General features: G+C 42.3%; 1 protein-coding gene across 2 annotated transcripts in view; it reads right to left on the reverse strand.

Annotated features, from left to right (window-relative positions):
• SAMD7 (sterile alpha motif domain containing 7) overlaps positions 1-27,291 on the reverse strand; it is a 139,844-nt gene that overhangs the window by 61,136 nt on the left and 51,417 nt on the right. For both annotated transcript variants that reach the window (XM_085633733.1, XM_085633734.1), the window contains one exon: positions 22,528-22,654. In XM_085633733.1, coding sequence (XP_085489859.1) covers positions 22,528-22,654 — 127 coding nt within the window. The remainder of the gene's footprint in view (positions 1-22,527; positions 22,655-27,291) is intronic.

Raw genomic sequence — 27,291 nt, forward strand, 5'->3', positions numbered from 1 at the left:
GGGCCACTGGAATTAGGTGGCAAAGGATGACCAAATTATGAGGCAGGGTTTACTAAATTATGTATCAGGAAAATGTCAATTATGTGGCATAATGCAGCACATTTTTTGATAGTATCAAGTCACTATTTTGTTATTTTTACACGTTTACATTGTCTGGACAAAGGTTTCATCCATCATATTAGTACCAGTTTAACACCCAAATAGAGCAATATGCAACTGAAACGTCAACAGTCAACCTTTGCAAAGTGCCTTCCACTGCACAGCAACTCACATTGCTGCATTTTTTTAGTAAAACCAAAGGGGTTTAAGTAACATGTCATCTGTTTGAGATAGAAACATTTTTTTGTTAAAATCTGCAAATTCTGCAGCCTATGATGGATTAAGTGGGAAATATGACAAATCTATAATTATGCGGAAAACACAGCAGCCGCAGAATTACACAATTCCAGTGGCTCTGACATAAAGCTCTCAAGGCATGCTGTTTGTACTGTTTGGTGAGGAACCATGAGAAAAGTGTAAGCATGCTTTCTGAAGGTACATTGGAAGGTTCCCCTGGAAATTCTTATAGTCTTAGTACAATGTTAGACACAGATATTTGTGAATGCCCATATAAAAGCACACTGGGACTAATCAGGGCATCATTCTGATTATGAATACAATTACTAAAGGCTTGTTATAATATGGAAAAGATGAACAATACATTCTTAGAAATATTTGTGCATATGCAACAAGAGTAAAGCTAATAGCTATTGGAATCAATAATCAAGGGCCCTGGGCCTGGGCCAGGGCCATAAGGGAACAACGGGCACCAAAGTAAAATAATCACACAATACTCGTACGCATTTACTGATGCGGACTACTTTCATGAACAAGTTCAGCAGATTTGTGAGTTTATGCAGCATATGTTTTTGTCCCCATGGCAAAATGCATTTATTGTGGAGAAATTCCTTCATCCACACCCAGAGTATTGGTTGTTCCTTTTCCACCTGAGCAGCACATTTTCTGCTACTTTTAGACAATGTTATTAGAGGTGCCTTCCTGGGTGGGAAATAGCAAATTCAAATGGTGAATCAAACAACCGACTAGGGTCCTGAAGAAGGTGTTATGAATGCCTGATTGCCGAAACGTTTGTCAACTCCATTCGCAATTGAGTGACTTAGTGTGAAATTGTTTTGGTCAACGTATAAAGCCTTTTCGCTTTGATTTTTGTCTATTAATTTTCCCTCTGTTTACATGTTTTGACAAAAACTCCCCCTTTGAAATACATGCGCTTGACGCAGGAAGATGGCCGCCTGACAAGTGAGCTCCGTCGCGGGATGGACCCTTAACAGAAAAATCCCTACCTCACGTCTGCTTTGGAGTCCTCTTCTTGTGCCCTGCGACTGCCGAAGAGTGGGGGGCACGACTTGTGTGTGCTTCCGGCGATGTGATGGCGAAGTCTCCCCGGTGTTAGCTGCTCGGATGATGGAGTGATGTGGAGCTGCGCGTCCGGCGGGGCTCGCCTGACGTATTTACACAGGCTGCTTCTCCTTCCTTCTTAAGCCGCGCCTCTGCCACGAAGACCGCCTGCCCCCATGAGGCCGCGCCTTTGCTTCTATTGAAGAGCGCTCGCCTCCTCATGAGGCCGCGCCTTCGCTGCTGACGACGGGCGCCCGCCTCCTCATGAGGCCGCGCCTTCGTTGCTGACGACGGGCGCCCGCCTCCTCATGAGGCCGCGCCTTCGTTGCTCCTGTCGACTGTTTGCCTTCTCATGAGGTCGCGCCTTTCTCAACCTGCCTGCAATACTTCTCTTCAGGAATGTCACCTGACAGGAGTTAGATTTTTTGGACGTGTCGCCGCTCAGCCACTGGTAGGATAACTTCCTTCTATACTCCTGTTGTGGCACACATGTCATTCGCCTCAGTCAGCCAATGAGCATATTATCAGGTCAGCAAGCAATCTGCGCTTCATCACGCTAAACTGTTCTTCAAAGCTGGGGGAACAAACTTTTTGCTGCAGTTACAGTTTCGCGCCTTTTTGACTTTGGTTACAATTAACGCTTCATGGCCTCCTTTAGCGCAACAAGAGAGTGCTTTCTTCTAACGCCATTATAGCGCTCATGTCAACTCCTTCAGTCAGGCTGTGCCTTCTCTGCTTTGATTATGACTACTTTGCATTCTACAGCCCTGTTCATATTGCTGTGCATGAAGCTGTGCTTATTGTTATTATCATAAACGCGCGTATGATGTTTCATTTTATCTTACCTCTATTTGCATACCTGTGAATATAGCGACAGTTGTTATCATATTTACAAGTGTAGGCAGTGGGGGTCATTAAGCAATGATACACTGTTACATTTTACTGTCTAGAAACGCGTTATAAGTTTCTTTTTGCTTATTAATGCTGTACATATACAGTCATCAGGTGTTTCTTTTGCATGCCTTGGTGTTGTTCTGCAACTACATATAAGCATTCTTTGGCAGCAAGACGGCTTTACGTCCTTTCAAAGTTTTTATTAATCATTCTCCTCAAATGCCTGCCTCTAAACTAGGAAACAAGGTGTCTAAACCACTTCTTTTTGCAGAAGCTCTCAAGCAATCCACCAGTATGCCTACAAAAGGCAATGCCTCCTCTCCTTCTGCCTCACCTCAGGCGTCGACCTCTAATGGTGGGCAGGCGTCGGCGGCAGCTTTGCAACGTATTCTGCACGAAATATCTGAGGTCAGTCGTCGGTTAGATGACATGCACCTCACAATCACTTCACTAGCTGAAGAGACTAAATCTATTAAGACAGAACTCACCACCTTTCATACGAAGTTTGAATCCCTTGATTCTAGGGTTTTGGCAGTGGAGAATCGATTGGAATCTCTTCCAAATCAAGATCGGGACCTTTTACTCTTCCAAAGTAAACTCATTGACTTGGAAGACAGAAGTAGGAGGGACAACATTCGTTTTTTTGGCTTTCCAGAGCGCATTGAAGGGCAGAATTCCAGTGTATTTCTGTGTCGTATACTCCCAAAGCTAACTGGTATTTCTTTCAATCCACCCCTGGAGATACAACGTGCTCATAGAATTGGTCCTCCACGGGATGATCCTGCCGCACGTCCACGACCGATTATTGCCTGTCTTCTTCGTCATGAACAAACAAGACAAATACTATCTGCGGCTCGGCTGCAAGGCTCCTTTTCCTTTGAAGGTCATCGCATTTTTATGGCAGCTGATTTCTCCAAGGAAACTAATGAGCGGCGGAAAGCCTTTCTCTCCATGCGGCCTCAACTGCGTCAGCTAGGTATCAAATATGGCCTATTCGATCCAGCACGCTTTCGCGTTACCAAAGATGGAGTCTCTAAGGACTTTTTCGACCCCGAACATCTTCAACAGTTCCTGGACCGTCTTCATCCTCAAGAAATGGAGGTTCTTACTACACCCTCACAGCAAGCTCAGTCCCAGTCACCCTCTAAGTCTTCCACTACATTGTCAGATCGCAATAGACGCCCTCCTAGCAGCCACCGACCAAGGGGAAGGGATCTTGAACGTCCTCATCGCTCACAAGAAGATAGGAAAGCTGCAATTCAATCGGTCTCGGTTGCTACGTTTTCACAAGATCCACAGAGAGACAAGTCACGGTCTCCTCTTAAAACTCCTTCGGATGCGGACTGAATAATCCTTTCACCTCTAGAAGTTGTTGCCCTTAATACTATGGGCAGTTAGCTGTAGATTCTCTTGTCTTGAGTCTTATTTTTTACTGTTAATTAATTACCATATTTTTCACATGTTTTGCTGTTCTTATAATATCTGCTTGTTCCCTTTTTTTTTACCTCTCTCTTTCTAGCTTTTCATCTTATTTTCTTTTCTCCTTCAGCCTGCTTCCTGTTATTCCTCTGCCTAATAATAATTCTACTCTTTCTTCTTCTTACATTCATTGCTTCTCCTGTTACAATTTATTGCCTTAAATATTTCCCCAACAATTTTGTATTTACTGGGGCGTCTCGGCGCTTAATGGTTTAATTACAGTTCTATTATTCTACTTGCATGATTCTATGTTGGTTTATTTAAACACGCATTGTATGCCTTATGATGTTAGGTTACTTTACATTTAATTATCACTGGATTCTCAACCTCTATTGTGCCTTACCTACCTTTTTATTGCACCTAGGTTCTTTTCCATAATGTTATTCTGGGCTTTCCTTTTATATCATTGTTACTCTCCTAATCTTTTCTCTTTTCTGTGGGGTCCTTTCCCGTGGCGGTGCCCTAGTGCGCCCAGGCCCGCGGGTAACAGTCTTCGGTCTCGTGTTCTCTCTTTGCTTTTACTCAATATTTTCTAGTTTTCTTTAATATTATATCACCTCTCTAAATCTTATCTCCCTTTTTCTTCCTTTTTCATTATTCTTCTTATCGCTTTTTTCATGAATTCCATTTAAATCGTAGTTTCGTTTCTATTTATTTTATCCTTGTTTCCCTTTCTTTTTGTCATTTCTTTCCTTTTTTCCTTTGTTTGGTTTAACACGTTGTTTTGTGCTTCATTCTACGGTTTCTGATATTTACGTTGCTCTAATATGGCAAAAACACACTCTCTTAATGCAATAACTTGGAATGTACATGGTCTCACCCATTACATAAAACGGAAAAAAGTTCTCTCCTATCTTCAGACTAAGCATGCAGATGTAGCCTTGCTTCAGGAGACCCATTTGGATGCTCTAGAATCAGACAAACTTTGTAGGGATTGGGTGGGTAAAGTTATACATAGCAGCATTCAACAAGATGAATCAACGGACGCAGGCCCCCTCCGCAAATGTGGAGTTGCAATTCTTCTTCGCAAGTCCCTTCCGGTCACTGTTTCTAAAACATGGTCAGATGTAAATGGCCGCTATGTTTTTGCTAAACTTAAAATTGGTGATTCTCACGTTTGTGTAGGGTCTGTATATGCCCCTACAGGTACCAAGAAAACATTTTTTCTTCAACTATCCCGATTGTTGCTCGAAATTAACGCATCGCAATATTTGATTGGTGGTGACTGGAACGTGACGCAAGATTCTATTCTAGATAAAACTGGTCCATTAGATAGGGGTAATGCGTCAGATAGAGCTTTGCTAGGCGATATTATCTCAGATATCGGGTTGGTTGACCATTGGCGTATCAGTCACCCAACGGATAAGGAATATACTTTCTTTTCGTCGACTCATGGTACGTTTTCTCGCCTTGACTACTTCCTTATCTCACAGAGCGCAGTTAAGCTGGTCACAGATTCCTGCATCCTGGAAGCGGCATTGTCTGACCACTCTCCGGTTCTCCTTTCCCTAGACCTGGGACTTTCAAGCCCTGGACGTAAGCCCTGGCGAATGAACATTCAGCGCCACAGAACTCCTGTTGGTAAATCCCAACTGCAGTCACACCTTCAAACTTATCTTTCTAATAATCAGGGATCCGTGACTTCCAGCAGGACTCTTTGGGCTGCAGCTAAGGCTACTTTAAGGGGACAATTAATGCGTGATGCAGCACTCGCTAATAAGCAAAATGCGAGGAAGCAAGTGGAGCTCGAACATGACATACAAACCTATTCTCGCCTATATATCACCTCTCCGTCCCTACAAAATCGGAAATTGCTTGAACAAGCCCGAATGGCCTTAAACAGTCTTTTTACATCCAAGGCAGAATACGCCTTACAAAAAATGAAAGGTCGACATTATGAGCAGGGAGAAAAGGCGGGAAGGTTATTAGCCGCACAGTTGCGTCAAAGGGAGGCATCTATGGCCATTCCGGCCATTAGATCTCCGCAAGGACACTTGTGCACAAAACCTCAAGACATTGTCAACGAGTTCGCCTCCTTTTATGAATCCCTCTATACCTCTGATAATCGAATGGATTCGGATAAGATGACGGCATTCCTTGCGAAAGTGCATCTTCCTTCTCTTTCAGCGGATGGTAAGGCCATCCTTGAGGGTGAAATAACTAGGGATGAGGTTTCCAGTGCGATAGCTGCTCTGCCCTATCACAAGGCCCCTGGTGAGGATGGGTTTCCTCCTGAATTCTATCGTTGGGCGGGGCTCAATATTATTGACACTCTACATGCTGCATTCCAGGAGGCAGATTCTGCATCTTCACTGGGTTCCCTTTCTAACAAAGCTATCATTGTCGTGCTACCAAAGCCAGGCAAAGATCCCCAGCTTTGCAGTAGTTATCGTCCCATTTCTCTGTTGAACTCTGATATTAAAATTCTGGCCAGTATCCTTGCGTCTCGTTTGCGTAAAGTCTTACCTTCTTTGATACACCATTCTCAAGTAGGCTTTGTACCGGGACGCTCTTCCCGGAATCATCTGCGTTCCCTGTCCCATGCACTGTGGTCGGCTCAACATCTCACAGATGATGCGTTAGCCCTTTCACTTGACGCAGAGAAAGCGTTTGATCGCATCGAATGGAACTACCTTTTCACGGTCATGGAAAAATTTGGCTTAGGCACAAAATTTATTGATAAAGTGCGTTTACTTTACGATCATCCTTCTGCTCAAGTGAACTGTGGTGGATTTCTATCTGATACCTTTACAATCAAGAGAGGGACACGCCAAGGTTGCCCATTATCCCCCCTTCTGTTTCTTTTAGCTATGGAACCCTTAGCTGCTACCATCCGTCAATCTGATGACGTTTCCGGTATTCCCCTCCCTATTGGACATTCTAAAATATACCTGTACGCTGATGACATTTTACTCACCCTTACTCGTCTTCCTCGGTCGATCCCTTCTCTTCTTCAAATTATTAATGATTTCTCTTCCTTTTCAGGTTATAAGATTAATTGGGACAAAAGTGAGGCCCTACCTATTTCTAATGGTACCACAAAAGCTGCCATCTTTGGTTTTCCTTTTCGTTGGCAGGCCTCACGCCTCAAATACTTGGGTGTCCTAGTTAATAAAGGGTTACAGGACATGGTTACAGATAACCTATCTCCTCTTATCTCCCAAATGCGTCGGGATTTTGACAAATGGAAGGCTCTGGGTCTTTCTCTCTGGGGTAGGGCTCAGGCTGTTAAAATGGTTACTCTTCCGAGATTTATTTACATTCTAGGCATGCTTCCCCTACAGATTCCCTTATCCTTACTCCGATCAGTAGATGCCCAGATTAAAACCTTCATCTGGGGTAATGCCAAGCCACGTCTTGCCATGACTAAGCTGAAGGCTCATCAGTTATCTGGTGGCATTGGTCTCCCATCCATTGAACACTACTCCTTGGCGTTACATATCTCCCAACTCTCATATTTTCTACCTGGTATTAAAGACTTGCCACAATGGGTCCAAATAGAACGACATCTTCTATCCTCGGAATCGAATCTTACTCCTTTGTATGGTAGTGGCACTAGCCGTCTTGATCCGAAAAATCCGATTTTATCTGCCATGCATAAATCCTGGCAGAGAAGTCATAGGTTGTTGGGTTCGAATCCAAGAATTCATATTAAAGCCCCCCTATGGAATAATTCGGGCATTCGCATCAATGGTCGTATGTTATCCTGGCCTGAATGGCGTGCTGCAGGTATCCTCTATCCGGATCAGCTTCTGCATGATGGGGATTTTAAGCCATTCTCTCAGCTAAGAGTAGAATTTGATCTTCCCCTACACCATTCTTCTAAATACCTCCAACTTCAGCAATGTCTGAAGATCCATATGGGGTCACCGCCATGGATATTACAAGATTCCCCTATTTTATCCTATTTGCATGTTTGGGGGAAATTTAAAGGTGTTACCTCCGGCATATATAAAATTTTATCGTCCCACCTCTTCTCTAAACCCCTTTCACATGATCTTCAGCGTAAATGGCAAGCTCGCCTCTCAATTTCCTTCTCTGACACTGAATGGGATCTGATTCTGGAGAATTTGAACAAGGGAGCCCGTGAATCAAGGCTTAAATTTTGTCTTTTTAAAATATTACATGATTGGCACTGGTCTCCAGTCAAATTGCACAAAGCTGGCCTTCTTTCCCATTCCAATTGCTGGAGATGCTCCAATTCAGGTTGCGATATTACTCATATCATTTGTGATTGCCCTAGTATTCGATCTTATTGGGCTTACATCGGCACTACTTTGAATTCCACTATGCCCCTAAAATTGCCACTTACACCAACTAATATCCTCCTGCATGATGTCCGCCACTCCCCAAAGCTCTCGAAGCCACAACTCCGTCTTTTTCATATCTCACTGGCCACTGCTAAAATATGTATCCTGCGTCATTGGAAATCATCTTTGCCTCCCTCTCAGGAAGATTGGTTGGTAGCGATGATACAGACTGCCTCACATGAACGCACAATCTATAACCTTCAGGATCAAGCTGACACCTTTCTCCGTATTTGGTCTCCATTTCTTAAATCAAATTCTGCTAACTCCCCTGCTTCTACTTCTATCCAAGCACATTAATCAGCTTTTACCCTCCCTTGTCCTTTGTTTATTTCTTTTTGTTTTCTTGTCTTCTGTAGTCTCTGTTTTATTTGCCACAGTGTTCATCTGTTTTTATCTAATCATTTTACCTTTGTTTTATCTATTTATTTATATTTCCTGCTCTTCTATTGTCTAAGCTCCTTCCCTTTTTCCTCCCCCTTATAGGTTATGTCTTTATAATACATCATTTTATATTTTGACATAATTATTACTTCAATTAGTATTTATATATTTAAATGCATATTTATATCATATTTATCTAATATTTATTCATCAGTATCTTTTTGCATTATTTCTCTCAATATGGATCCATCTTCTCTTCATTTTCTATTGTTTATGCTTTGATGTATTTGTTTTTTAAAAACTTTAATAAAAAATTTCAACACAAAGAAATACATGCGCTTGTTAGTATATGATGAAATCTCATAGTTATGGTACTATTTTAGCGTACTTTTTGGCAAGATTAACACTTTTTGTCATTGTACAGAAACGTGCTCAATGAGGACATGCTTTTTAGCCCCCTCTCTATGGAGTTACATGCCTTTCTCTGTTCAACTCTAACAAAACACTTGACTTTTCAGGCAATCAATGAACCCCTAGCGCTAAGAGGACTCCTCCCCTGCCCTACACTGCACTGATTTTGAGTGTGTATCAGATACAGTTGGATTCAGATACATTGGATCAGAATCTGTGTATATGAAAAATAGGTGCATTTTCAGTACACCTATTTAGAGTGATTGAACATATCTACTGGTAGATGAAAATATGCACAGCAGGAAGGTATGCAACATGAGTAGTGTGTCCCCACTTGCTTGATGAGAGGGAATATATGTTTGGTATCTTATTAATTCCGTCTCTGGCACGTATTAAAAAGGAAGCCAAAACCTTCCTAATGGGAAAATTCCTCCCTTAATTCTTGCATTGCACTCACCCTCAGCGACCTTGTTTTTATTCTGTTACTACTACACCTTGGACTGTCCGGATGCTATCCACCCTGCACCTTCTGGCACTCCACACTTATATTCTTGGACCTTCGTTACATTACGACTTGTAAAATGCTTGTACTTGTTTTAGATCCCAAATGTTCCACCCACCCACCTACGTCTTATTTGTATACAACCTGCTAACCCTGTGAAGCGCTCTGATACCCTAACGGGTCATGTCCGCGCTCTATAAAACACAAATAACTGAATAAATAAAAATTAAGCAGAGTTTAAAAAAATATGACTGAGATAAGATAGCTTCCTTGGTTTCTTGACTGGGGCTTTCAGGTCTCTGGTTTACGACTTCGCAGGTCCCACTCAGCGATATATCCTGTGGGTGGTACATTCTTTTTCATTGAGTTGGGCAACGGAAGCTACTATTATGGCAGTGGGATCTGAGAGAAGACATTGAAAAATGTGAGTAATGAGTGGTATAGGACTTCAGTTAGAGTGGCTAGGGGTCCCAGATTTGCCAGGACTGTCCTGGTTTTTCACCATCTGTCCAGGCAAAATTCAACAATTTTAACACACACTTCTTAGTTTTCCAGAAAGGGTGGTCTTGAACACAGAGGGAGGGAATTTGTCACATGATCCAGTGCAGGATTCATTGGCAGCCTTTACCAAAAACTAATTTAATTACCACAGCTGAAAATGTGGGTAAGGTTTCACTCAGTTACCCTCATTGCATCGTTGTATGTGTCTTGTATGTTGCCAATTCATGTATTCTCTGTCTTTTATTCTCTGTCCCTGGGACGATGCAAACGTGTAGTCCTACTTTTATGTTTGGTGTTTGTAGATAGAATTTTTTTTAAAGGAGCTACTGCTTCACGTTTATTTCCACCATACAAAATGCTCAAATTTGCCATACCTCTTTGAGCATGTGCACAAGTGCGAGAACATCGTAAGTGATGTGTGTGTATGTGAAAATCCCTGGTTTGTTCTGTTTTCAATTCCAGTTATTTTTTGATGGTCATTTTGCGAAAGGCATTAGATATATCTAAATCTCCCAATTAATAATAAAAAATAAAAACGAATGGACAATGCGTTCTGATAATATAATACAACTTGACACCTACATATTGAGTGATGACACCCCAAGGAGGGTGTTTATTAATTGAAATATAATATGCTACGAATGCATGTGGCGGTAAGGATTTTAAAAACATTTTCAACTGTAAATGAGACTGGTACCTTTGGGATATGCATTGTAAATAGGGTGCCCCCCCCCCCCCCCACCCCATTACCACAGAGATTGCCGTTGTGTCCAGCGGTAACTCTACAAACTTAGTAGCTCTACGATACTGAAACTTCTCTAACGTAGAGACTTAGGGCGTGCATGTCTTGTCTAATGCCGCCCTCTTGCGGTCATACTTAAATACAGCGTTTTACACATTTCCCATGTCTCTTGAGTTGTTTGTACTTCAAAAGTTACAATGACATCTTATTAATGTATTTTCTCGAAGGTGTATTAAATAAAGTCGCGTGTCTTTAGCATACAAATCAAAGTACATCTAAAAAAGAGTATAAGAAAACCTGAATAGGTCTTGGAAGCCCAGCAGCAACAAACGTGTTTTCAAATGTCATCTCTATAGAGCGTCTTTTACTTTTGTTACTTATATTTTGTTACACGTTTTTAAAGCGCCTATCGTAAACCAAATTCTCTGTGGGCACTGGGAGCCAAAGAAAGATGTACATCACAAGAACGAAAACAGTAGAACGGCCAGTTATTAGTAGAAATGCCAGTTATTGAACAGAAAAGCGTTGCGGTTGTTCCAAAGCGCCTGCGTTTTAAGCTCTATTGATGTCAGTCCGCCAAGACTCCCTTATAGTTCTAAAATGGCTAATATATGTTCCACGTTTCATAATAAACTAGCTTAAAGGACTGCCAGTTCATCAAGACCGATCCCTCTGATAGTGCCCACGGGGGAGTAGATGGAGATTCGTTGGTTCAATTAAGTTGGTGCAGTTCCTTTGACCTATTTATTGAATTGTAATTGCATTTATATAGCGCTTACTACCCCTGACAAGGCGTTGAAGCGCTTTTTCGACTAGTAGCGTGCTTTTTCGGCGAGTAGCACGCTATTTCAGAACCTTTAAAGGATTAGTGGTGAATGGTGAACAGACATAATATCGAATTTTCAATATCAAATTGCCAAAATATCGAGTTTTTTATCTACAATGGACAGAATATCAAATTGCCAAAATATAGTGGTGCAGAATATCGAAATTCAGGTAAGAAATATCGATTGTCTTAGTATCAACAGTCATAATATCGTTGTTAAAATGTTCACATTTTTATAGTGTTTTAAGTGTTAGTATATGTGTTAAAAGTATGTATTATTTTTGTAATGTATGTTTTAATTTTTTTAAAGTAATGAATTTTATGTTATTTAATTTTTGCATAATTTAATTCCGTAGCGGGTTGTGGGTTTATAGGGGAATAGGGTGGGAAGTAATTTAATTATAGTAAATTAAATATTAATTTTTAGGAATTACTAATTATTTTTAATTTAATTTTGCGTTTTATTTCTGTAGCGGGTTGTGGGTTTAAAGGGGAATAGGGTAGGAAGAAATGTAATTGTAATTAAGTAATTATTTAATTTTAGTTATTGGTATTGATCATTAATTTATTGTTAATTAATTATTAATTCGTAATTAATTTGTATTAATTGGTAATTAATTTGTATTAATTGATTAATTGATAATTATTTTAATTGTATTAATTTACTATTCGGAGTGGGTTGTGGGTTTATAGGGGAGTAGGGTGGGAAGTGATTTAATTGTAATTAAATAATTATTTGAAATATTTGTGTGTATTGCTAATTGATTTACTGTTAATTAAATATCAATTGGTAAACATTTTGTATTACTTATTAATTTTTGGTATTGGAAAATAATGTGTGGTTAAATAATTATTAATAGGTAATTAATTTTTAATAAGTAACATTTATTGGTATTTATAATTAATTAATTATTAAATAATTTGTCATTGGGAATTAATTTTTAATACATTTTTATTGGTATTGATAATTAATTTATATATATTTAATTATTAAATCATTACTTTCCCTACTGTTGCACTCCCTGGAGTGGGAATAGTACTTTTTCCCCTGCCCTATCCAACATTTTCCCTAATGTTGCACTCTCTGGAGTGGGAATAGTAATTTTTACCCCTACGCTATCCAACGCTTTCCCTACTGTTGCACTCACTGGAGTGTGAATAATAATTTTTACCCCTACACTATCCAACACTTTCCCTACTGTTGCACTCACTGGAGTGGGAATATTCTTTTTTACCCCTACGCTATCCAACGCTTTCCCTACTGTTGCACTCACTGGAGTGGGAATAGTAATTTTTACCCTCCCGCTATCCAACACTAAAAATATTGAATATGTTTTTTAATAATTTTAACTTAACATATATATGTATTAAAAAATAAAAAATGCATGTTTATTTTTTTTAATTTACATTAATTATTTATTAATTATAAGGTTATTTAAGTATTTTTAAGTATGTTTTACTTCATTATATTTATTATTTCATGATTTTACATTACTTTTAAGACATTTAAAAAATTCGATATTTTAACAAACTATATTATTTACAATGATATTTTGGATTCAATATTTTTGTACTTACCTGTTTGTAGATTGGAAGTCGATATTCTGTCATTCTATATTTTGTCATCGATATTTTGGCAGGCCGATATTTTGCTCCTCGATATTCTGTCAGTGATCCGTGGTGAATTAATATAGTGAAAATATGAAAGTAATTAGAGTGGTGGATATTTTAGTCAGTTTTTTGGATTGAGAATGACAGTGGAGGGATAGAGAAGGTAAAAAGGTTTGCATTTAAATAGCACTTGGTACCCCTGATGGGGTGTTGAAGTGCTTTTTCGGCGAGTAGCACGCTACGCTGGAACCCATACAGTGTTAGTGGTGAATTAGTAAGTAAGCAGTACAGTCATAACAAGTGACGTGAATTATTCAGGCTTGCATGATTATTTTACATTTCATGATATTAATGGCCGTTCGAGTAGCAGCAGTGTTGCAGTAGAAGTCATTTACTACTAATACCCTGCAAACAGTGATCGTCATTTGCATTAATGTAGCACGTATCTAGCACTAGCGTGGCCTCGCAGCACTTGTAATCCCCTCGTACGAACTGATTGCAGGCTGGATGGAGCATGCTATCACGTTTGGAGAGGGTCTGGTTGATAGGTCCCCTCGAAGGAGATGTCTGATGGTGTGTGTGAGGCTCCTAGGAGTGCTTGTGACAGATGACTGTGTACATTTGACTGATGATTGTGCACAAGCCTCTGTAAAACAAGCATTTACAATGCAATGGTCTCGGCAATATTACAGGTAGAGCTATTGGTATTGCTCATTGTTTTTTTTATCATTTTTGTATCCCTAAATAAATGGCATTGTCATTTCTATTGGCATTAGTTTTTGTTTTGCATATGTGATACCTATTGCATTAGCAGAGAGTGAGTGAGGTAGTGAGATAGAGAGAGAAAGGGAGGTATTGAAATAGAGAGTGAGATAGTGAGAGAGAGTGAGGTAGATAGAGAGTGAGGTAGTGAAAGAGTGAGTTAGTGAGTGAGGTATTTTCTGACGTAGTGAGATAGAAACAGTGAGTGATGTTGTGAGATAGCGAAAGATTGAGGTAGGGAAAGAGAGAGTGAGGTATTAAGATAGAAACAGAGAGTGATGTAGTGAAGTAGTGAGATAGAGTGAGGTAGTGAAAGAGTGAGTGTAAGTGACTTAGTGTATTTGAGAGAGAGAGTGAGGTAGTGAGATAGAGTGAATTAGTGAGTTAGAAAGAGAGAGTGAATTTGCGAGGTAGTGAGAGAGTGATGTAGTGAAGTTTTGAGAGAGTGTGTTGTGATATAGTGAGGTAGTGAGAGTGAGATAGAAATAGATAGTGATGTAGTGATAGAGAGTGAGGTAGTGAGATAGAGAGAGAGTGAAGTTTCTAAGTAGTGTGTTAGAGTGAGAGATAGTTACTGTGGTAGTGATATTGTGTTGCTGTGAGAAAGAGAGAGTTGAGTAGTGAGTTAGAGAGTGAGGTAGAGAGTTAGTGAGAGAGAGTGTAGTATAGTGAGAGATAGTGAGGTAGTGAGAGATAGTGAGGTAGTGAGAGAGAGAGTTAGGGAGAGAGAGTGACGTAGTGAGAGAGCCAACCCCACACACATACAGAACCACCCACACAGAGCCACACACATACAAAGTGTATCCCCAGACATACATACAGAGCCACACCTACAGAGTCAGCCAGACACAGATAGAGAGCTATCCACACAAATATTCAGAGCTACAGACATCCACATACAGAGCCACTGACTTACACATACAGAGCTAGCTAGAGACATAGTCACCTAACACATACCGAGCTAGCCACATAAAGATACTGAGCCATCTATACACACACAGAGGCACCTATGCACTTATTGAGCTACACATACACTGAGCCACACACACGCACAGCTACACACATAGAACCACACAGACATACACAGACTTACACATACTGAGCCACACACACACACAGAGCCACCAACACATACAGAGCCACACACACAGAGTGCCACAAACACATATATCCAGCCTAAACTTAGGTACACACAGACAGAGCTACTTCTAAATAGCGACACTTAGCCATAAAGCAATCTACACAGACACATGTGTACACACAGATGTATATACATTCACATAGTGCAATATAGAGTGACAAATATAAAGCTACACTTTTACACACACACAGAGCTATAGACTCACATACAGAGCATTTACAATGCAATGGTCTCGGCATTGTTAAAGTTAGAGCTATTGGCATTGCTCATGACATTATTTTTGTTTATGTTTTTGTTTGTAAAACATTTAAAGAAACGGCATTGTTATTTACAATGTCAATATCTTAATCTCTCTCAAATGTGAGACCTATTGCATTTGCACGCACACACAGAGCCACACACACAAAGCCACCCACACACACAGAGCCACCCAGACAGAGCCACCTACACAGAGCTATTCACATAGAGCAACCCACACACAAATAGAGCCACCCACACACAGCCACCTACACACACACAGAGTTACCCACACACAGACAGAGCCACCCACGCATAGAGCCACCTACAAAAAAAGCCACCCACACAGAGCCACACACACAGAGGCACACACATACACACACACACACACACACACACACACACACAGAGACCTCTGCAGCAAACACATTAACCCACTGATCCGACGAACCAGGATTTGATTCTGTACCCTGTAGAATACACATGGAACAACACAGCAGGCTCACTATACTGTTTTAGAAGGAAAGGAAGCTGTGTATACACATTCGACTCTGCAGAAAAAGCATGAACCTGCTGAGATACAGCTGTGTGAGTGTGACCAGGGTGCAATTATGTGACCCTGACACTCATCCCTGCAAGGGTGAGTTATTTTGCCCGCTTATCTTGTTAACAAGGACGTTCCACACTGGCCAGTGTGAGACAAAGGGAAAAGGTGACCAGGGCCAGTCCGGGAGGGTACACAGGTCACCCTTTCCAAATAATAACTCACACCGCGTGGCCTTGTTTGTCCCAGTCATATGACCGCAAAGAAGGAATAATGCGACAATCAGGGTGAGTCATAAGAAGCCGAGCACGGGCTGCTGAAGGACCAAAGGGAGGAAGTGAGGCTGCCGGAAGATTCTGGGACATCTTTAATACAGACTAAACGTATGGCTCGCCATGACCTGACCCCCACTGAACACCCGTCTGCTGAACCCCACGCCAATTTCTTTGTGGCAGAGTTTTACAACAAAAAGATGTATAAGTGTCTGCCAGGCTGGTTTTCATGACTCTCTTGTGACTTCTTAACGTTTTTGCAACACCTTGTGAACATGGGTTCTCGGAGTAAAGCTTTCCCTACATGGTGACGCTCATCCATCCTGTAGGACTCCTTGCTCCCTTGCCTCCTATTCCTCAGTGTAATGTATACATTACAGTAACAAAGCAGCATAGCGTATCAGATCCGAGCAGTACCATATGGCATCTAGTTATACGTCTCGGCCTATCATGGCATTATAACAAATCGTAGCCTAGTATCACCAACCAGCGCTGGCGTTGCCCAGGATCACACTGCGCGATCGAGTAAAACATCACATAAAACACTACTAGCACAACACAATTTGAAGTGGATTATGTCTCCGAGCCCTCTTCCCCCACACCCCAGAGTGAAGGGGGTGCATCCCCCCCTCTGTGTCCAAACCTTCCCAGTACATACCTTCTCTGTGGGGGTGGGGAAGGCGGGGGAGAGCCGACACCGCTGGAAGTTAAAAGAGTGGGTCCCGAGAGAGAAAGAGGAGCGGTAGTGGAGGGGGCAGAGGGTGGTAAAACGAGATAAGAGCAGGGAGAGAACGAGATGCAGAAAGGGAGACGGGGCGGGGTGCGAGGAAAGGGTATGAGAAGAGAGAAGATAAGAGAAAGTAAGATGAAGAGAGAGAGATTGGTGAGGGAAGTCTAACTGCTGGGGGCGGAAGGGGGGGCAGGCACGAAAGAAGAGGAAGCGCATGTGAAAGATAGGAGGGAGTTTGAGGGAAAGAGTGACCCAAAGGAAGAGAGAGGAGATAGCTGGGTGGTGGAAGAGAAACGTGTGAGGTGAAGGGCAGCAGGAGGAAGTGAGGGGTCACAAGGAAGGAGGGAGGGAGTGATACAGAGGGAGGAAGTGACACAGCAGGACTGGAGGGGCAGAGAGGAACTGATAAGGAGAGCGCAGAGCAAAGGAGATGAGAAAAGAAGAAATGTGGCGCCAAGGAGGGAGCTCGAGAGATGAACAGAGAGGGCGCGTGGCCGCAATGGGAGGGAAGGAAAGGGGGGGGGAGGTGAGCGTGTGAGGGAAGGGGAACAGAGTGGAGGGAGAGAGGAGCTCAGAGCGTGGATGCTACCAGTTTCAGCCGCCCCCCTCTCCTGCTCTGACCGTACAAATAACACACCCTGAAGAGCTAATAACCTTTTAACCCACGGAGCTGGACACAGGGCACCTCCGAGAAAGTGAGTAGTTGGCGGGGTGATCTTGACAACTCTGGGTCGCCGTACAAGCAGGAGAGCATATGGGAAGGAACGACTTAGCCCCGACCCCACCCAGGAGGATGAAGAGAGCAGCAGCCCGGCACAGGTGAGAGGCGCTGCGCAAGTTCGGCTCCCAGAGCCTGCAGGGGGCTCTCAGCTCTCAACAACAAAGGAGGCAGCAGGGGGAGGGAGTCGCCATGAAAACCACCGCCTTTCTCCGAGGCAAAGCAGAAATGGCTTGGAGAAACGCAGTGGCGTTTTCGGATTCGGGGGCGTGTTTCTTTTTCTCTCCTCTTGCCATTGGCTGGAGGAGAGAAAAACACGCCTAAAAAGGGCGTGGCTAAAAAGTGGAAAGAAGAGCACGGAACACGCCCCTGAATCTGAAAAAGACGGAGCCTATTTGGAGGGATGGCTCTCTCGTCCAATGGCTGGCCTCCGTTTAGGAAGCCAGCCAATGGAGGAGAGGCAAAAAGAGAGGCGGGCTAAATAGCCACTCTAAGAAACATAGGATCTCCGGACTTCCGGTTCTGCCTTCGGCAGACCGGACGGTCCCTCGACCTAAAAAAGGGGGGTGACAAAGTGCACTCCTGTTTCTTCCAAATTGTTTCACCATTCAATTTATCCATTGTTTTAACTTTTCGGCGTGCAGCCCAGGAACGTGGTCTGCCCTCCACGTTTTTGCAAATACCATGGAAAAAAGAAGGGAAGTTTCACTCCAAACCGGATGCACAGCACATTCCATATTCCATTATGAAAATACCACAAATTCATCCACGTTTTGTACATTTTATTCCACGTGTTTCAAAGTTTTATAATGCTCATTTCCTTTTATCATGTTACATGTGAGGCCCATCCAGGCCTTTTTCTGCAGCATGACACATACATAGTTCATCCTTGGTGAATTTACAAACTAATGTTGGTTTTCTTAAACTTGTAGTGAACCCCTGAAGAAGGCTTATGGAAAAGCCGGAATGCATTGGGTAAAAAAGATCAACCACAAAGGATGAACTATGTATGTGTCATGCTGCAGAAAAGGCCTGGATGGGCATATCTGCCGCATTAGAAGCTTGTCATACATAAGCGCCTGACATGTAACATGCTTAAAGGAAATAAGCATTATAAAACTTTGAAACACGTGGAATAAAATGTACAAAACGTGGATGAATTTGTGGTATTTTCATTACGGAATATGGATTGTGCTGTGCGTACGGTTTGGAGTAAAACTTCGCTCCTTTTTTCCATGGCACAAGCCTACGTCTCATCCTAGCACATGGGCCACTTACATACTTATCATGCAAATCAACCGGTGTGCTAAATACATACCAGTAGATGATATAAGGGACAATAATAATAACAGCTATTATCATTGTTGCTGTTGTTGTTATTGTTATTATTATTATTATTATTGATGTTATTGTTTTTCAAGACGCAAAGATTAAGCATTGTTGTCCTCTGATAAGGGTGTTTAGAGTGGTTAATAACGGTGGCTGCTGAGGGCATTATTACATAAGAATAATAACATTAATACCTAATATTGTTATCATTATTATTATTTAGAACTCAAATAATTAAGTATTGCTTGCCTCTCAACAGGGTGCTAAGAGTTGTTAATAAACGTGGCTGCTGAAGGTATTATCGCATGATAATCATAATAATATTCATAATAATAATAACAACAATAGTTACATTTATTATTATTATTATTATTATTATTATTGTTGTTATTGTTAATATTGTTGTTATTTAGGACTCTAATAAGTATTGCTTCCCTCTCATAAGGGTGCTAAGAGTTGTTAATAACGGTGGCTCCTGAAGCCATTAGCCAATAATAATAATAGTAGTTATTATTAGTATTATTATTATTGCTCTTATTTTGGACTCAAATAATTAAGTATTGCTTTCCTCTGATAAGGGTGTGAAGAGTTGCTAGTAACTGTGGCTCCTGATGGCAATATCACATAACGATAATAATAACAATAACTATTATTATTATTATTGACGCAGGGGAGGAGTGGTGGGCACACTGAAGTGCGCATGATGCTTTGGCCGGCCGTCTCATGCTGGCCAAACAGTCATGCGCACTTAGCATGTTCTCCACCCAGGCTGCATTACAGCCAGGGTGGAGAACATACCCAGGCCCCCAGTCCCCGTCTGAGCGCCAAACTACAGAGCTCAGACCAATCACTACTCTGTATTACTGTGTTGTGATTGGCTCAGGAGAGCCTGGCTCTTCCTGTTCGACAGACGAGGAGGAGAGATGACGTGGGACAGAGCAGCGGAGAGGTAGGTTTTTTTCTTTTTTACACCTCTTTACCCCTCCCCCCGCCACCCCAGTTCCGTGCCAGCTGCCACTGCCTGATATCAAAACAAACATTCTCTGCGGCAAGCACGCATGCATGCAGTCTCCCTACCTTGCAAAACACATATATAGCGTGTATGTACAATTTAAAAACTGCCCCAATTTGCAGAATGTAGTCCACTTTTTTAGCTATCTGATTCGTTAATGGAAGCCACTCTAATTTTGGGGCTTGGGATTATTTTCTGTCCCAGTCTGACCTTAAAGCTAGTCTACTTGTTCCCATTTGCTTCTTGTCTCTGCTACAGACTTCAGAGTCAAACTGAATAAAGCTAGCAGTTTTTAAAATGAGCAAGCTAAAATCACAAAGATGTCGGAATTGGAATCTTAACGTGAGCGTGGATGATTACAAACCTACTTCCTGTCTCATGACACCCGTTGTGTTATATGCAGGGCACACGGCGAGGGTACATGCGGGTAGAAGTCTTCTAACCACTCTTTTCACAGGGTGGACGCCATCTACCCTGCTAAGAGGTTGGGCCCCACAAAAATATGCTAAACTTGTCCTGGTTTAATTTTCACACACTGGGGCTCATTCAGCAGTGCCTGCAGGTTGTCTACTTTCCTTTTGAGCAACATGCAGGCAGGGAGGGGCGTAGCAGATTCCAGCTAGGCCCATTACAAAGGCTGAAGTTAAGGGGCCATCAAGCCTCCTTTTTTTGGAGTATTCTGGCCAGGACCGAACTGGCTGTAGCGGGCACTGGGCGTTTCCACGGTGGGCCGTCAGGGTGGGGCTGGTTTTGGACCCCTGGAAGGTCAATTTTGTTTCCGGGGGCCGGTTTTGCAGCGGTAAGACAGAAATGGTGCTAGCAACCTCCCCCTCCCACCCTCGGGGCAGGCCGAGCTGTTTGCAGGGCCGGTTCTGGTTCCCAGTCCGGCCGTGATCCTGGCCGGGAGGTATGGGGAGCATCACACCTAAATGTAAAGGAGGGGAAACAAAGGCATAAAGCTTATCACTCACAAGTTCTTAAGAGAGGCATGCTTTTGACTTTTCTTAGTCCCTGTATATAAGAGATATACATGCACTGTAAGAATGTCAGATGTGTTGTTCTGTCCCTATATTTACACGAATAACAATTTAAATACCACTATTTTGTTTTCTTTCTTTTAAAGCGCTGTAGATTGACAATAAATTATGTGTGTGTGTAAGTCAATGTGCAGTATGTGTTATATAAGACAGTGAGGGTTACAAGATTTAGGAGCCACCTGTCCTTCAGAGCTCACTGTGCTATATAAGAAGGATTTCAATTTATGAACTGCAAGTAACATAAGGATATCTGTCTTGAAGAAGTAACCACCTTTCCCATTTAAATAAAATAAAAATCTGCCATCTGTTACAGGAGACATATTTACCCTCTATGCTACTCTGATTCAAAACTGGGACTAGACAATACACAGATCTCTCCAGCAAATCTGTTAACCTTCAGAGTTATCTTCCAATTCTTTTTATTCCCTGAAATTTAGCTGGCACACAAAGATCTCTGAAGCACGTGACTGAACCCCATAAGATATTTTAAAATATAGACTTTGCAATACAACAAGCAGAAAAACATGTACTGCCATGTTTCTTCTTGTTGCCAATTTCTTTGTGGCAGAGTTAAAAAAAATAAATGCATAGATTGAGGCCCAGATTTTGCATCACTTTTTTGGCACAACCCGACGCATAATCTAGTTTGTTAAATATTGCAATGCACTCAAATGTACTCATGATAGACCTGTTAAACATATGTGTGAGGTCCTAAGATCTGATGTCACTTCTTGTGATGTCACTTCCTGTGAGGTCATGGCTTGTGATTCCACTTCCTGTGATACAATGTGCGATATCATGTGCTGTGATGTTACACACTGTCATGTCATGTGCCATTATGTCACTTGCATACTGCCAAACTTGGTTTGACCTCTTACTTCTTCTGTCAGGATGTGTACTCTGCTCATATGCTGTGCCCAGTGAATAGATTGCTTCCCAGTTATTGCAACTTTTATTTTGTTTGCATGCTAGAGGCCCTGGTTTTTTGGGTTGAATAATTTACATATGACATTCGACTAGGGGCGGCTAGTGACATAAAACTTTAGTGGGGCGGGTTTGGGCATGGCGCGATGCCAAAAAAATTCACCCAGGTGGGGATGCAGCCATCAATGTTGACAGCACTCTCCCTGATAGATAAAAGGGAAGGAATGGGGTTGACCTCCAGTACAAACCCAACCAATTCTGGAGCAGCTCCAGGATTGGTTGGAGTAGGCTACTCCATTCTGAGGCTGGGGGCCTGGGCCTGCAACCCCCAGCTGTTTTACAGAGCTGGGATTGTAGTGTCTAAAGTGCACATGTTGGATAGACCAGCTGTCTACAGCCGGCCAATCTGACATGCGCAGTGAGCACTGGCAGGGGCAGCAGTCACTCTGCAATCTGAGGAAACTGCCCCGCACACACCCTCACATTTGCGCCTGAGCAGTGCGGGCCAGCGGCACACAGAATAATAAAATGGTAATGAGCATTTTATTATTCTGTACCTGTACACTTCCAGCCTAGCGGGGCAACGCTCCTCCACCCGCGTAGAGGAACCGCCACTGCTTGATTTCACTAAAGCTAATTTTGAAATATCTCATCATCATACCACATAAAGAGTTACATTTGAGCTTTCACAGGACAGTCGTTAAAGTCAGGTTACATTTTTTAAAGTAATACCATATTTACTAGTTTGAGAATAATAAAATCTTACCTCTCCACAAAGCGAGCGTCGAAGGGCGAAGGGATGGCGGGCATTCTCTGCGGTCCAGGTCCCATGACCTGAGGGTTCACGGTCATCATCTGGTTTCTCATGAGCATTTCTTGACGTTGGCGCATCTCTGAATCAACACAAATTAGGTCAGTTCACTGGTTTACAAGATCAGCAGAAAAGGAATGATGGAAACTGCCCTTTCGATAATATAATGATATTTTCCATTTTACTTGGTGCTATTTAAATATGCTTATAATCCGAAACCTAAGGGAAAACAGCTGTGTCATGCAAAATATAATAGTTTCTGAAGAAAAAAATCCAGAGCAAAAATATCACAACCCCTTAGATGGATTTATCTAGTAAAACCAAGGTGTGTTTGTTTTTAATAATGAGCAAAGTCTTTCTTCTATTCCTTTTGTTCTATTGCAAACATTTAAAACCTATGACTAATTCTGTTTACGGCCCAATTAGAATTGAATAGTTCAACATAGTCGAGTGACAAATGTCATCTCCTTTATTGTAAAATTGTTGGAAGAATTAAATTTCCTCGAAGGCAGCACAATGCACATGTATTTTATGTGTAATATTTAATTCTTTTAGAAAAGTAAGATTCATGTCTGTGGTCTAAATGTTTTATGTACTTAGGTAAACCGGGCAGAAGCATTTTCAAATCACATAAACATATTTTATCATGAAATATTTATTAAACTTTCCCACTGTATAGAATAGGTCAACAGATAGCGACTCTTAGTGCTATCAAGTCAGCCCATTTCCTCCATGCCCATCATGGTCTCTGTACCACCCACGCAGTGTCATGCTTCACCCTTGCGTCTTCTCGGCCCTACTATTCCCACATATGTTTTTTAGAGTTGCTTCTTCATAATATGTCCTTTAAATTCTGCTGTTCCTGTCTGGTGAGCTCATGGATCTCTCTAGTATTAGCCTGTCCTTTTCAGGACTGTTCTCCCATGTTTCCTCATAGAACCACTTTCTGCATTAATTTAATTTACTCTGTTTTTCTACCACTTCTGCAGTGTGTCTATAATATAATATAATATAATATAATATAATATAATATAATATAATATAATATAATATAATATAATATAAGATAAGATTTTATAATATAATACAATATAATATAATATAATATAATACATTATATAATATGATATAATATATTATAATATAATATAATATGATATCATATCATATAATATAACATAATATAAAAGGGGTAAAGTACCCCCGGCACACTTTATAACAATATTGCAAGTCACAGTGAAGTTCCATGACCATATAGAGGAGCGAGGCTGAACGCAAGCTCCTTTTTAAGGTTATGGAATGCTGGGATTATGCAGGTTCCAGGGATCTACACCTCATGGCCTGTGAAAGAGCCAGCACAAACCTGGTTGAGACATTATAGACTATGTTTCATTTTCAGTTCCATTAATACAAAATATTGACGATGAGCAGATTGTGCTACCTCCTGAGGAATCCACAGGAGTTTGAAATGCACAGAGAACTAAATCCAAAAAACACCTTCAATCCTTTTTTGCACAATTTTTAAAGAATGTTTGCAAGCTCAAGAAAAGAAAATATTGAGCGAATAATGAGCACTTGGAATGTTGTTTCATGTTTTGCATTGTGCTGTAAGTTGATGGACTTTGCCTCCCTGCTTCAACACTAAGGGGCTCATTACGATGTCGGTCGGAAAACCTCCGACCGACAGTTGGAATCTCCTAGACCGTCTTGGAACCCATCCGCCGAATCGGTCGGAAACAATTCTGACCGACCGTTTATGATACAGGGGAACCGTTCAGTCATTCCAAATCGGTTTCGACCTGCATTCGGAGAGTCCAAGTCGGTCTGACCTGATTCGTCCATCTCTAAGGACCACGTTTCAGACCAACCGATTACAACACGAAAGAGCTGTCGGAAACTGACTTTGGGGGCCCCTAGCAGGCCTCCCTTCATCCTTAGTCCTCCGGTTGGGGGTCGTGGGGGTACTCAAGGGACCCCCACCCGTAAAACCATGCACAGTGTTCGGGGCTCCATGGGGTGCCTGTCACAGGGAGCAAGGTTTGCTGCAGACACCCATTTTCCCCATTGGAGCCTGTGTTGTCGATTGGAACACAGGCTCCCAATCAAGTCAATGGGAGTCCTTCCGAACGGTGTTCGGAAGCATCATAATCGGTCGGTTGGAACTGCTGACTGCGAGTCGATTGAAAGTGAATCTGACAAGGAGTCGGGCAGTTTGGTTTTCGACCGACATCATAATGACCCCCCTAAAATTTGATGTGGTAAATGTTCCATGGGAATGCATTTATTGAAGAGTGCATGGTTTTTAGGTCAGGAAAGAGTGAGGAGCAGATTCTCTACAATGTAAGGTAAGACAGACTGAAATAAAAGATTTTTTTTCAAACTCTTTTTATTGAGGTTTTTCTATTTTAATACATCTTGACAGAGTCATCATAACATTTATATTGCAATTGTTACTACTTAGCTTGGACGCACTAGTTATGTGGTACTTGCTATGGAACGCGGGGTAGATACAGATCGGGGCCAGGAACTGTGGGCACTTTATCACATGGGTGGGTGGAGAATGTGCAAACTATACAGTCCGCGCAGAGTGCTTTTAGGAGAACGCAGCTCCAGTATGTTGCCATCAGGTGTGTACACCTCTTGAACAGTGAATGCAGGGTAGGGTAACATCATGCAACGGCACAAGCGTAGGTGACCAAGGTTTCAGGGAGAGCGTGGCAGTGGATTGGGGGGTGACAGGGACCCACTACGGTGGAGACTGTAACCAATGGCTAAGATAGTTGTTGGCTGGTGTCAGGGGCTGTGTGAGGAGGGGGCCGAAGGCACCCGCTCAGCAGGGAGGGGGAGGCCTTATGTCAATTTAGTGTGTTAATCATTGGGGGTTGCAGTTAGACATGCCTGATGGGTTAGAGGGGGCCTAAGCCTCCAGCGTCTCCTCACAAAAATGTGTGAGCATGGTGTCTCACGCTGCTACTGTGGGTCACTTGGAGAGGCAGCAAGCCTCTTCATGGTGGAGAGTTGTGCTTTCAGCTTGTCCCCAACGTTTGCCATTGTATCAGGAGCAGCGACTGGATAGCCCTCCAATGTAGCATGAGGATGCGCTTACCAAGCAATGGGTCCGAACCATGTGTTTCTTTTCTTGCTTACAGATCCCATGCATTCAAGTGTTGGAGTTCTGTGACAGATGCCAGTGTTTCTTGGACTACTCTCTGGTACGAGGTTAAGGTGGGCACTCCCACAGCATGTGGCAGAGGTCTGTGACATGAGAGTGGCATATTGGATATGTGAGGCTGGCCATGGGGAACATGCGATTTAATTTTGTCGGAGTTAGATAGACCCATTGTAAGACTGTGTATGGGATGCTCTTAAATCGTGCTTTTCAAGACACAACTTGGAACGGCTCAAGCGTTAATGCCCATTTCGAGTTGTGCAGCGGTCGCCGAATATCATCCTCCCACTTTTGTCTTAGGGTTTACAGAGAGACCCCTGTATGTTCTTTGATAGCTTTGTACAACCATGTGACCAGGTGTCGCCCAGTGCCCATACTGTGCAGGGTATGTATGACTGCATATGAGGGTGGCTCTTAGGCCTATGTGTGGCACCTTCGACGGCACATTGCCAATAGTTGGTCGTACAGGAATAATTAGCCAGATGGGGTATCATGGTCTTGACATAATTGGTCAAATGCCATCAGATGTTCATCTTGGAATATGTCTCTTATTGTTTCAATTCATCTGTTGTGCCAGGTGTTCAGGTCCTCCGATGGGAAGGCATCTGGAAACCGAGTTAGCCCTTGGAGGAGCACCTCGGGTGTATGGCAGGACATGTCATGCCAGTTGGAATACTTGGGCCAGGTATTTGCAGGCTACCCTGGCATGCAGTAGCCATGACCAGTGGAGTTTTACGGATGGCAGCAAGAGTGGATGGAGAACAGTAACCGACAAAGGTCCTTTGTCCGTGGTCATTTACAGTGCCTCCTGCCCGCCAGTGTGACGCTCACTGGAGCTGGTCCGCCAAATAGTTTGATTCAAAAGACGGAAACAGCGTTTACATTGCATGGGATACATTGCATGCCAATACAACTTGGTTGTTACAACGACTGCGATGTTACATCGCAAACCATTACATCTCAAGTTGTTACAACAACTTGCTGTAGGGGGCAGAAGGTGTTGGATTTACAATCCAACACCTTCCCTGCTGTTGCACAAACTGGAGTAGGAATATAAATTATACTATTCCTAAGTCCAGCGCGCCCCCCTACAGCAAGTCATTGTAATAACTTGTGATGTAATGGTTCGCGATGTAACAACGCAGTCTTTGTAACAACCGTGTTGTAATGGCATGCGATGTATCACATGCGTAGTAAAGTGATATATTCTCTTATACTTGGAGTTTACGGAGAGCTACTCAGTGACACTTACGTCCCATAGCAACTCCCCTAGCATGATGAGCATGTAAGAATGACCTAGGCTGGTAGACCGATTGTCGAATGTTAACGAAGTAATATAAGAGGCGGGGAAGGACCACCATTTTAGAAAGGGTGATTTTTCGAGTTAGGTCTAGAGGCAGTCGGTTCCAGAACTAAGTCTGGGATTTAAGGGACACAAGCTCCTGTTTTAGGTTCCCCTCAAAGAGATTGGCATGTGAGTGTTAGAGCTGTAGTCTTATGTATCGGGCCATTTGCCCCACCCAGTTTAGAGCAGTGCCACCTAACTATCT

Source organism: Triturus cristatus, chromosome 11 (assembly GCF_964204655.1).
Source record: "Triturus cristatus chromosome 11, aTriCri1.1, whole genome shotgun sequence".
Lineage (NCBI taxonomy): Eukaryota > Metazoa > Chordata > Amphibia > Caudata > Salamandridae > Triturus > Triturus cristatus.